Consider the following 11,615-nt stretch of genomic DNA (forward strand, 5'->3'; position numbering starts at 1 on the left):
GAACTGGGCCCACTCACAAGTTGGAGCCATCAGCGGGACACTTAGAGACGAAGGCTTTTCAATGTATAACCGCGGTGCTCATTAACTCTCCTGTCCGAGGGTCCTGGGTACGGATCCGCAGGAACGCACACCAGGGCTTCTGGCTTTACCACGTGCCCGACTGGACAGAGGCGATGGTTTTCCACCTGGACTATAGGTTTGCGAAATCCACTGAAATTTAACAGATACATATGTTGATAGAAAGGGAAGCGTCCCAGAAAGTAACAGCTAGCATTTTTTAAAGCACATGTAGACACGTAACACTCTCAGTAGTACTTTTTCATGCTTCATTGTTTCTCTGGCAGATAATTTTACTAAGAAAACAACAAAACAAAACCCACCTCTTCGACTCCCCCTCCCCACGCAGATGCCAGGGGCAGAAGCTTTCGCAGAGCCAAGCACCCTGGTTTTTCTCTTGGGCCGGAGAGTCCTGTATTTCTCCGTGAGGTCAAGCATGGCCATACATCAGACACAGCTGTAAATGAAACCAGTGTTGCAGGGTTTTTGGGTTTTGTTTTTCCCTTTCCCTTCTCTGCTTTCAGGCACCCACAGCAGTGTCTCACATGTTTCTTTTTTTTCTTCTTTTTTTCCCAAAGCCCTGCACTAATTTTTTAGACTGTATCTGACACATTAATAGGTTGATATCAGAGAGGCAGAGGTTCCACTTCCTGGTCTCGGTGAGGAAACCATGTGAAGAGAGGGTATTTCTCTGAGTCCCTGACACAACCACGCAGGCTTTCAACACACACCATCCCAGTGGGAACCGCTCTGTGTATTTCTGAACGTGCGTGTCTAACCGTCTGATCTTTTCTCCCTTATACCTTCACCCTCGTAGTTTTTATTTAGTGATGGCCATTCGAGATGCTTCTGTTCTTAAAGAGAACCCTCCCCGCCCCCCCGCAACCCACTGCCAAACCACCAGCTTTAAGGCTCAACCCAGTGAACAGTGGGCAACATGGTAGCCACTTCTGTGTACCCGGGGCACAGCTGTCTCAGGAGCCGCATTCCCGGCGTGTCCTTGTCTACAGCGACTCAAGTGGCTTCTGACACCTTCAGAGGTTCCCAAGTATAGTAGAGGGAAGGGTTTTGGTGTCGTCTCTGCTCTTGGTTGAGGCCAGCTCACTTCCCGTCGTCACACAGCCTTGGCTGTACAAAAAAATGCACTCCCCTGGGAGTCTAGGCCAATCAATATATTTAAAAGTCTGCTTGCCACGCAGGTATCACTATTTTTTTTTCTTTTTTTTTTTTTTTTTTTTTTTTTTGCCCATCGGTGGTTAAAGGCTAACTGACATAGGGTGAAAGACTGGGCTCCACGAGTGACAACCTTCAGCCATCTGATTTCTGTGCCACCAAAACGCCCAGCCAAACGCTGGGGCCTTACTTCTATGAACAGGCAGTTAAGAGAGGCTAGGAGGCCAGCTTCACCTGCTTGAGGCGCCTGGTGGGCCAGGCTCCCCCACTGCCTTTTAATTCCATTTGATGTTTTTCTGTTTGCTTGTTTTTTGTTTTTTTTAAATTTTGTTATCCCTCTTCTTTGAAGAAATGTCCTCATTTTGGGGGGGGGGGAACCATCTCTACAGTGAGAGGCTAGCATTTTCACCATTTCTGATTATTCCTTGGGAGGCCGAAGGAATCATTTGGAGTCAGTCTTCCCTGTCATTGAGACACAGAAGGGAAACTGGAGGTTGGTTCTCACTCTTGACCCATCTTCGGTTTAAAAGATGCCCCAAGTCTGAAGCTGGGCAGCCAGCAGCCTTCAGGGAGGTGGTCCAGCCGTGCAGCCTCGAATCAGGATGTGTGTGTTTGTTTTGGGCATCTAAACACCGCACAGAAGCCTTCATCCACCTTCTGATAAAACCAATTTCCCCACTTTTGATATAAATCTTCCAAAATCTAGACATCATGAAGGCCCAGAAAAGGGGGAATTCTCTCCAAGCTGGGCCCCACACGGGCTGGCGAACAAACCCACCTCTGCCTGGCATTTTTTTTTTTTTTTTCCCCTCCGGCGGGGGTAGGGGACAGGGTGAGAGAATTTCAGTCTCCCAGGCTGTCTCATGATTGTCGGGGCATAAAGAAGTACAGTCCGGCAACAATGTGGGAACATCTTTATCCTTCAGAGAGAGACAAAACAAAAAACAAAGCACATCAAATTGCTCGGCACGAAGGCGTAGCCAAACCCCGGGCTCTGGTTCCCTCTGGCATCTGTGGGAGGTGAGAAATGAGGGAAGCCAGAGAGAATGGTGACCCTGGACCTCAAAGGCGGGAGTCGCCCAGCAGGAGCTCATGCCAGGTGCCAGCGAGATTCCGCGGCCCATTTCAGAGATGTTCACACACGATTCTGTTTTGAAAATAGTTTTAGAGATTGAACCCCAATTAGGAGATCCGGGAAACTGCTCCCGGCTTCCCTTTGGGGCATCGATAAATCTATCAATCTGCGATTTTTTTTTTTTTTTTTTTTTTTTTTTTACAGCGGCAACATTTGGGACCAGTTGGAAACGTTAGGCCATATTTCTATAGTCACCGCAATAGGTGTGGTGGCATGGTGACAGTTTTTATTGTTTAAATTCGAAAGCCCGTGGTGTGTTTCCCCTAAGTTTCCCCAAAATAACAAGGCTGAGATAGAAAGATCGCAGCAGTGGCACACAGAAATCACATCTTTCTATGACTGTGCGTCAGAGTTGGACAGTTTTAAGAAATTGACAAAATACATATTCCTCGGAGAGGCTGGGATCAGAATGCACAGTTCTCTCCCCAAATCATAATCATCTCTGAAGCGCCTCTTCCCTCTTCGACAAAATTCATTTTCTTTTCCTGTCTTTTTGTTAAATAACAATTTTTTTCCCCTATAATTAGGACTTTGGATTGCAAAATCGCATTCTTCCTTTCTCCACAGAGTCTTGGATCTTTAGTTATGATTAGAAGGGGCATTTATTCAAAAAGGGAGGACGAGGGAGGGGGTGTCTGGGGAGGTTTGGGGGGGAGGAGAAGGGGAGGAAATAGTTCAGCGTTCACCCCTCAAGCTTCCCTGGCCCCCGCCCGCCCGGCCCAGGCTTGGGTGTGAGCTCCATCCTGGAGATTTGAATTCTGAGTTGATTCGAAGTATTCTGATCACCAACCTTGAGTGTTTCCAAGCGAAGTTTCCAAAGAATGGTTTTTCCTTGTGGTTTCTGCTTGCGATTAGGGACTAGGAGAGGCCACGGAACAGGACAGAACTGGGCAAGAAGGAGTGAAAACTGCTATCTGAGAGAATCCCCACGAAGTGTGGTTGTGGGCTGAATCCTGGGCTGAAAATTCTGGTCATCAGTGCAGAGTTCCTTTGTGCAAGTCAAATTTGCCTTGGTGTTTCGTGACCTCAGCCATTTCTGGAAGCCTGTGGAAGTGGGTTTCTGGTCTCCTTTTTTGGGGGGGCAGGGGGCAGTTCTCCAGAAGGGAAGCAGGCTTAGGTCCCCTGGAACAAACGGCAATCCCAAACTAGGCCAAAGGAGCACAGAGCAGGTAGCGGCTGGTGTGCAGGGCCTGGAGGGAGGAAGGGGGTCTTGCTAACAGAGACTGACCTTGGCTTGTGACCCCGAGTCACCAGGCATCAACGCTAGGTCATTCCCAGGGCCTCTGCTTCCCACCAGGACGGATCTGTTTGCAGGATGACTGACAGACAGCTGACCCTGAGATCCCCGTGATGCCTAAAAACAATAGTGATGTCCTTAGCTCCGGAGTTCCAGGCCCGTACCACCTGGTCCTTGTCCCATCCCGGTGTCCTCTGTATGATTTTTGGCATCTTTACCCCCCATGGCCCCTCGTCACCCGGGGCCATCAGACAGATTCAGAAGTCACTGCTCTTGGACCAGAAGGCAGACACCCCAGCTGAGACCTCAGTCCCATCAAGTCACTCCTGCCTCAGTCCCAGGGCAGACAAAGAGCGGGGGATGGGGAGGAGAGCTGGGAAGTGCCTCTGGCATGTTTAACGCTGGCTGGAGCTCCTGGTGCCAAAGGCCTTGAAGCCAGGGATGAAGGAGATGAAGGCAGGGAGGAGGCTGAGGTCGCCCCTCCCAGTTGCCTTGCGCCCCCTCCACCCCGCAGGACCAGGTCCCTGCCTACCCTTGATCCGCGGGGCCCATTCACCCTGGGCATCAGTGCCCGCTCCCCGGGTGCGCTCCCCACCCTCAGGGGTCCCCGGGCCACCGCAGCAAGGGCAGAAGAACCTGAGGCAGGGACCCCGGGGGGCGGGTCCAGCGGCCACAGGAACTTCCGGCGCTGCCCGGCTGCGCCCTGGGAGGCCGGCCAGGCTCCGGACGCCCACAAAGCAGCTCCCCTCGGAGATGCCCAAGCCCTCGGGGCGCCTCTAGGGCACCACCGGCGGCTCCTCCCCTGGGCCCCGCACCCAGGCCTCTTGGGATTTGGTTCAAGGTTTCCCCAGAGGCCTGCCCTGGTCCTAGTGGAGCTCTAGCAGCGTTGCAGCTACGTGTTCTGTGCGCTCAGGTGGGCGCACCAAGGCAGCCCGCTGGCTTCAGCCCTAAATGTCTCCACCCTTCACCTTGGGACCCCCCCGCCCCGCCCTCCAGCCGCCCGGGAACCTTCTGTAAGTAAGAGCCTCACCCCGCATCCCTCGATTTTTACTCTACTCATTTTCTGGCCCATTTTCCAGATTTTTTTTTTTTTTTCCCCCTTCCTACTCTGGTTAGAGACCGGGGAAGAGGAACGAGAAAAAGGAAAGAAGGAAATTACGATAGCATGTTTTAAAATTTTTCTATTACTCTCCATACAGATGGGGTTTTCCTTGATAGGGTTTGATGCTCATTGTAAAGGGAAGCTTTCTTAGCGTTTCGCCCGCAGCTCCAGCTGGAGGGACTTTGCCTGCGTGTCCGGATTTAACACAGCGTAGTGACATCCCGGGCAGTTAGGGACTGTCTAAAGAGGCCAAACTTTAAAGGGCCTAATTTCCGAAAGGAGCCCTTCCACATGGGTTTTTTTTTTGGTTTTTTGTTTGTTTGTTTGTTTGTTTTCCTTATAGGGACCCTCCGTTTCTTAGATACTTGTGTGTGAAGTACTTGAGCATCATTGCACCTTCTTAAATCCATCTCCTTTTTCTCTCCCCCCTTCTCGTAGGGAAAGATTCGTTCATGTGCGTTAAAAATGTTGAGACTAAGGCACCCGTCGCAGCGTCTGAGACACTTTTCTTTACACTGTCAGATTCCACTCAAATCCTTTTCCACTGGGATGGGGGGAACCCAGTGGTAACCATTCTCAGGTGAAATCTGTTAAAAGGCGATGCTTGAGTCTTTCCGTTTTCAGGCACCAAACCCACCATATTCTTTCATCTGCCATTTATCTATCTATCAATCTATCTGTCTATTTATTTATTTATGAAACTCTTTAAAGAGTAACACAGCTCTACATCTGCAGTTTCTACCTTAGGACATAAAAATGATCACACGACACAGTTCTTAGGTCTGCTCAACACGTGGGTAGGCAGAAGCCAAGCCTAGCCTGCATTGCTGTCTTAGAAGGATCTTCCCATAAAACCTTGCGGGACATGGTGGGACTCGGGCAGCGCCACATACCCTGACCCTCTGTGTATTCTCACCGTGCACCGTCCATGCTAATGTTCTGATACCGGTAATCAGACCTTTTCGAACCTTCCTTGGAATATCACCACACATCCCTGTACTCTTTAAATACAATTTCGTTATTCGGTAAATAGAGGCTGTGAGAGGCTCTGTGGCAGCATACGTCTGGTTTGGACTCAACCTCTCTGTTCTGGCTCAAAAATCTCTCCCACGAGAGACCCCCTTGTTGCCACCGCCTTTCCCCAGGGACTCGCCTGGGTGAAGGTGATGAGGACAAACCACGGCAGTGGCTCTGGAACTCTCTTCAGGTGTGCAAACAGAATCTGCCCCCCCCCCCACTTTTGAAAGTAAAAGCCTTGATCACAGTACGGGTTCCCCAGGTGGCCAGAGGTCATCTTGAGGAAAATGACACCAATGATCGAAAAAGGACATCTACTTTATGAGAGTTCAGGCGAGATGCCAAATATCGCATTTAATGAGGCCCGATTCTTTTTCTCCCAAAATAACAGAGACTCTCAATGAGCTGGTCAGGAAGGCAAAGGGGCATTTTGCAAAGTCTCCGTTCAGTTATTGCTTTGTAATATTTTTCTAAAATTGAAAAATGCCTCGCAAGTATATGATCTCATGTAAATGCTCCTTGCAGAAGCTTAGCATATGTTTGCCATGCCCCATGCCCCAAAGGAGTTAACAGAAATATTCCCCCCACAATCACTTAAGCTTTTAAAGTCTATTCACCTGCGTTTCTAAAAGAATCTGTTGTCCCTAAAGATTTTTTTTTTAAGTAACATTATTTGGGAAGTTTTGTTTGCTTTTTGTCAGGGGGGTTTTTATTTTTGGGTTTGGAGGGGTTTTGTGTGTGTGTGTGTTTTCTTTTTTCTTTTTCTTTTTTTCTTTTTTTTTTTTTTTTTTGTAGATTAGCCATTTGAACTTGAAGTGGAGAACAACTGATATTACAGATAACACTCCCAGGTTTTGTAACTTCGGTCTATTTCTTGTTTCTTTTTCTTTTTGGCCTCGAAATCATATATTTGGCAAAAGATGAGTGTTTACTTTGACATGAAGAGAGCAGTTTGTGCCATAAGGTTTTAAAAGCATTTCTATCGTGCCATGTGGATGAAAGCCCATAGTCTATTGGGAGCCGTTCTGACAGAAACAAGAGGACACATTTGTTTATCTGAGTATTTTAATACGTAGTCAGACCGTTTAGACACAGGGCATCGGAAAAGTGAGCGAGTTAGGCTAAATGAACATTTAAGTGAAGGAAGCTTCTGTATCAGTTACAGTGGCTTACAGATTTCAGCAGGTGTGTAAGGAGAGTATATTTGTTCACATCGATGATAAAGTAATTCAGATAAAAGTGTGGCAAATGAAAGAAAAATAACTGAATCTCCATGTTGGAAAAAAATTAGATTGACTTACTAGTGTATCGCAGTTATTGTACACAGATTTGCTGTAACCCTGTTGAATTTTTTAAATTAGATTTTGAATATATTTTGACAGTCTGAACTTGTAGAGTGTGGCTAACTATAGGGGAAAATGACAGGTCTGCTTTGTTATTAAACTGCTGTCTGGAAAATATTGGACTCCGTACAGTAAATGATAATTATTTTGCCACTTACATTAGTGCAGCTAATAGCAATAAGGGTTTTTTGAACCATAGAAAGCTAACTACTTTGAATTACTGTGCTTTGTTATTCCCTGTGAAGCAAAAAAGACTTTTTTTTTTTTTAAAGCAACCTCATTTTCATATTACCGTTCTAAGCATTCCCTGCTACTAATTTAAACAGAGGCAGCTAATAAATAAAAGGGTGGTATCTAAATGGTCCTATTTGTTAAGAGAACATGTGCAATTAAGGTCAGCAGTACCAGCAGAATAGACCAGGGCAGTGGAGGAGGAGGAGGAGGGGGAAGATGGAAGAGAAACGGGCCCTCGCAAAGAGCCAGGGGAGGCTGGACCACTTAGGTTCTCTGAGGGATGGGCGGGCAGCCTGTAAACACTTGAGCGTCATCAGAGCCCCTTCATAGCGGCCTCCACTGTGAGCCCAGAATCGCTTGGTTCTCTGAGCCGAGGGCAGCTTCAGAGCTGAGCCAGGCGGCCCAGCCAGTGGATGTCACCATTGCAGCCTTGCGAGGGCCGGAGCTCCGGTGGAGAGGGGGTGACTCGGTGCCCCCAGCCGTTCTCTTCCATGTGAACCCTTCCTCTGGCGGGGCAGCAGCCAGAATGCCAAGGCAGGCGGGAATACATCACTCTTCTCTGGGTCTGATCCTGCCCTGTTCCGTCAGAGCTCGTTGTAGTTAGGCTGCCTTGAACATACTGTCCTTATAAAGCCCTCTTCGTGGTTATTAATGACCCTTTGTTTATTTTAATATATTTACTAAATCAGGTACCCAAGGGAATCCTCTACATCAGTGATGTGAAAAATCCTGTTGCCTGAAGTCCAAGAGGTACATCTCGATTTCTGATTTGCATGTGCTCGTTTTAGTGCATTTTCCATGAGGGAGAACGCAAGCCAGCCAGGAGGCATGCCGATCAATTCGTGAGGTGTGAAAGTCTCCCGCTTTCGTAGTTGTAGTGTGGGGGTTTCACACGTCTGTAAATGGTGATGCTCAGTGCCCAAGAGAAGGATGCAGCGTGTGAGAGGCCAGCATGCATGCCTTTCCCCGTCGATTTCACGACCTGGGACGTAGGTGTGGTTCACAGAGCACACCACCAGTTCGCGTAGCTCTTGAGCCTTACCCGGCTATGAGCCAGCCTTTTTCTACGAGAATGTCAGACACGCTGGGTGCATCTGCACCATCCACGGCCCTCGGCTGCCTTTCCCTGGGCCTCGTCCACATTTCAAATTTCCCGTCTCTCCATGCTCAGGTGTGGAGAATTTAGTGTCATTCCAAAGCTCATTATGTCCCCCCTTCTGTGTCCAAATGCAACTTTGGAGGCCCTTGCCCACTTCAAAGGTAGGCAAGAGCAGGGTGGGAGGCAGAAATCTGATTTTCACCTCCTGAAAAAATGAAATTAAGCTATTTAAATGGGTTTTCCATTACACGTATCCCAGTGTGAATTTAATTATGAATCCTCTTCGTTTAGAGAGCTAGACCAACACTCTTACACCCGTAATTATTTTTAGTGTTATCATTTTATGTATTCGTGTTACCTCTCATTGGCTAATGGAATGGTGTTTGATTTTTTTTTTTTTCTTCAAATCAGATTTGCTTGCTGAGAAATTTGCATGAAATACAGCTTTTGGTTTCTAGACTAACTGAGGAGGGGGGCAAAAGTCACACTGTCAAATTGCTACTCTTGGCAAAGGAGACAGTTTAAGAATCCGGTAAATGCAGGGTATCGGAAAACGGAATTTCATTTTTTTCCCCCACTGGTCGCAAATAGTATCTGATTACTTACTTTTCCATGCTGTTATTAGGAGAGTCTTTGACTAACCCGACTGTGAATATTTAACATGATTTCTTTCAGCTTGATACAAAATTAACATTGTCTTTAATAGCTCTCCTGTATAGATTTTAACTCTGTATATACCTTTGAGATTAATTTGCGTGTCTTCGTGCATGCATGCGGGAATACGTTATCCCTCTCTTTTTTCTTCCTCTCTTTCATCCTTGTCTTTTTAAGTGCAATTTGAAAGCCATCTATTATATATGATGACCTCAGCCCACCGGCAGGTTTTGTTACACTGAAACCATCCATTTTGAGCAAAGAGTTAATGAACTTTTAAGGCAGGGTTCACACGGGTCTTGACCCCCCTGGTAATATTTCATATAAGGTTACTGGTGGGAGAGAAATCAAATTTCAGCTGTGAACATGATTGACAGGTGAGAGCAGGGAAGAGAAAGGCATTTGGCCAGATGGGGAATTTGGGGAGGAGGGCAATTCCTCAAAGTTTCTCTTGTGATATTAGATATTATAAGCTGATATATGAAAAGTTCAATACCTGATACTCTTGGGAGAGTTACTTCGTATATTTTCAGAAAGTCACTTTTGGTGAAGAGGTTTCAGTCCTGGAAGCCAGACACAAGGAACCACTAGATTTCGGCTCTCTTGCTGATTGCAACAATGTACAATTGGGGGGATTATTGGGGGCAGTTTTCTAGGCTAGAGTGTGAGAATGAAATCATAAGGCATTTCGGGGAGGCATTTAATTACCTTTTACTTATTCCTAGAAATGCGGTCTAGGCTACATTAAGGGTTCTTGGGCATATTAGAAAATAGTCGTTCTAAGTGGTATCTCTAAAAAGATTTAATTCTCCATTTCTGTAGCCCCCCCTTGATCCTAATATTTTCCATTAGCACGTGTTTCCACTTAATATACATGACGCTCCTCAAGTGCATGATTTGTCAAAGCTGTGCCTTGTAAGCAAGGTCTTCTTCCACAATGATCAACAGAGACAAAGATCCCACACACACGGCTGTTTGATGTCAATAGCTGAGTGGGATAAGGTAAGGTGTGATGGTAGCATCGTTGCCATGGAAACAAGTGATGACGTTGCTTGACCCGAAGGCCAAGGGTGGCTTTGGCATGCACCTGCTAGGAGATAACACGACTCCCCAGGTTTGCACCACAGTTGAAAGTAGGCCTTCAGTAGAGCTCTTCCGTCTTATGTGCTGAAACACTGATTTGGAAAGGTGGTGTGGACCTTAGCCTGCTGATGTATATCCTCTGCCCGTTACAGATGTTCCTGACATTGGCTAAGACCCATCTGGATGCAACCAAGCCTTACAGAGCGGCCTCCCCCGGGGCAGGGCAGGTGGGACCCACATGTAGGGGAGGGGCCTTTTTGTAGCTTTCCTTGGCACCTATGGGACTTCCCTGATGGAACTGGTATAAACAGCACTTCCCGGGTTCTAAGTACCCATATTTTTTGTTTTTTGTTTTTGTTTTTTTTCCCTAATCTTACAGTTAGCTGAGTGGATGTGTTCTCTCCTGACTGTACCTATTTGGATGTGAATTCAGACACACATCAGGAAGGCTTTCCTGTGTTATGAACTGTGATATAAGCAAGAGACACAGTAAAAGGACTCAGAAATCTTGTTGCTCCTTTGTATAACTCGCCATCCCCTACTGCCCCTAATCATCCAGAATAAAACGCAAGCATGTTTTCCTGACGCTCAGTGTTGATGTGGGTGCCTCAGCACAGCTCTTCATGTTCAGTCTAAAATTAAAGATGGTGTCACGGTGTTTCCCTTGCAGGGTCCATCACACGTTGTTCTTTGGGCCACACCCTCGTCGTATGGAAATTCCTGGGCCAGGATCTCAGCTGCAGCTGCGGCCTGTGCCACAGCTGGGGGCGAGGCCAGATCCCTAACCCACCACACCCGGCGGGGCATCCAACTCAGCGCTGCCTCAGAGACACCGTTGGATCTTTAACCCCCTGCACCACAGTGGGAACTCCCCAACCAAATATTTTAACAGAAATGGTGAAGCAGGTGTTCTCCTGCACAGGACCGGTGTAAAGACAGACTGTAAGCGGGCCTTCTAAATACTCAGCTTTGAAAGCAAATGCCCCATCCTGGAGGGCGGCAAGGATTAGAATCCTGTGTGGCTTGCAGATTTGGAGCATGGACGAAGCCAGCGCGAGTTCCATGAGTATGTCTTAAGCGCATTACATCGCTGTATTCGTTGGCGCTGAGGAAATAAGGGAAAAGTATTCCATTTAAAGTGTTCTTAGTACTGAGACTTACCTAATTGTTTGTTGTTATTTGTTTATTTAGATTCTTTTCCCATCCGATCACCACCAAAGCCCTTTTCCACACAAAGCTGCTGAATGTTTTCCTTTCTGTAGGCCCTGGCCCGCCAGTGAGCAGATCTAATCCATTCATTGTAGCTAAGAAGGTACAGGGCAACTAGCTTAAGGATGCCATAGGAACTCGTGATATTTCCAGGCCACTTGAGGATGCCGTTGAACGGGCTGCCTCAAAGAACGAAAAGTATGCATGTGGTGGGGGGGAAGGAAGAAGGAATGTTTGCCCACGTACGACGGCTCTCGTTACTTAAAACAAAA

At 47.2% G+C, this 11,615-nt stretch overlaps 1 protein-coding gene across 2 annotated transcripts in view; it reads left to right on the forward strand.

The window, feature by feature from the left end:
* Positions 1-10,719, forward strand: part of MAF (MAF bZIP transcription factor) — a 17,123-nt gene extending 6,404 nt beyond the window's left edge. Inside the window, exons 2-3 of one of the 2 annotated variants that reach the window (XM_021097064.2) lie at positions 7,988-8,048; positions 10,287-10,719. In XM_021097064.2, coding sequence (XP_020952723.1) covers positions 7,988-8,021 — 34 coding nt within the window. In that variant the 3' untranslated portion in view covers positions 8,022-8,048; positions 10,287-10,719. The remainder of the gene's footprint in view (positions 1-7,987; positions 8,049-10,286) is intronic. The other variant, XM_021097065.2, reaches the window with a different exon arrangement.
* Positions 10,720-11,615: the final 896 nt, after the last annotated feature.

Source organism: Sus scrofa, chromosome 6 (genome assembly GCF_054392235.1).
Source record: "Sus scrofa isolate SSC_HxYL_T2T_F1_AM1 chromosome 6, Sscrofa_HxYL_maternal_Yorkshire_Landrace_v2.0, whole genome shotgun sequence".
NCBI classification, from domain to species: domain Eukaryota; kingdom Metazoa; phylum Chordata; class Mammalia; order Artiodactyla; family Suidae; genus Sus; species Sus scrofa.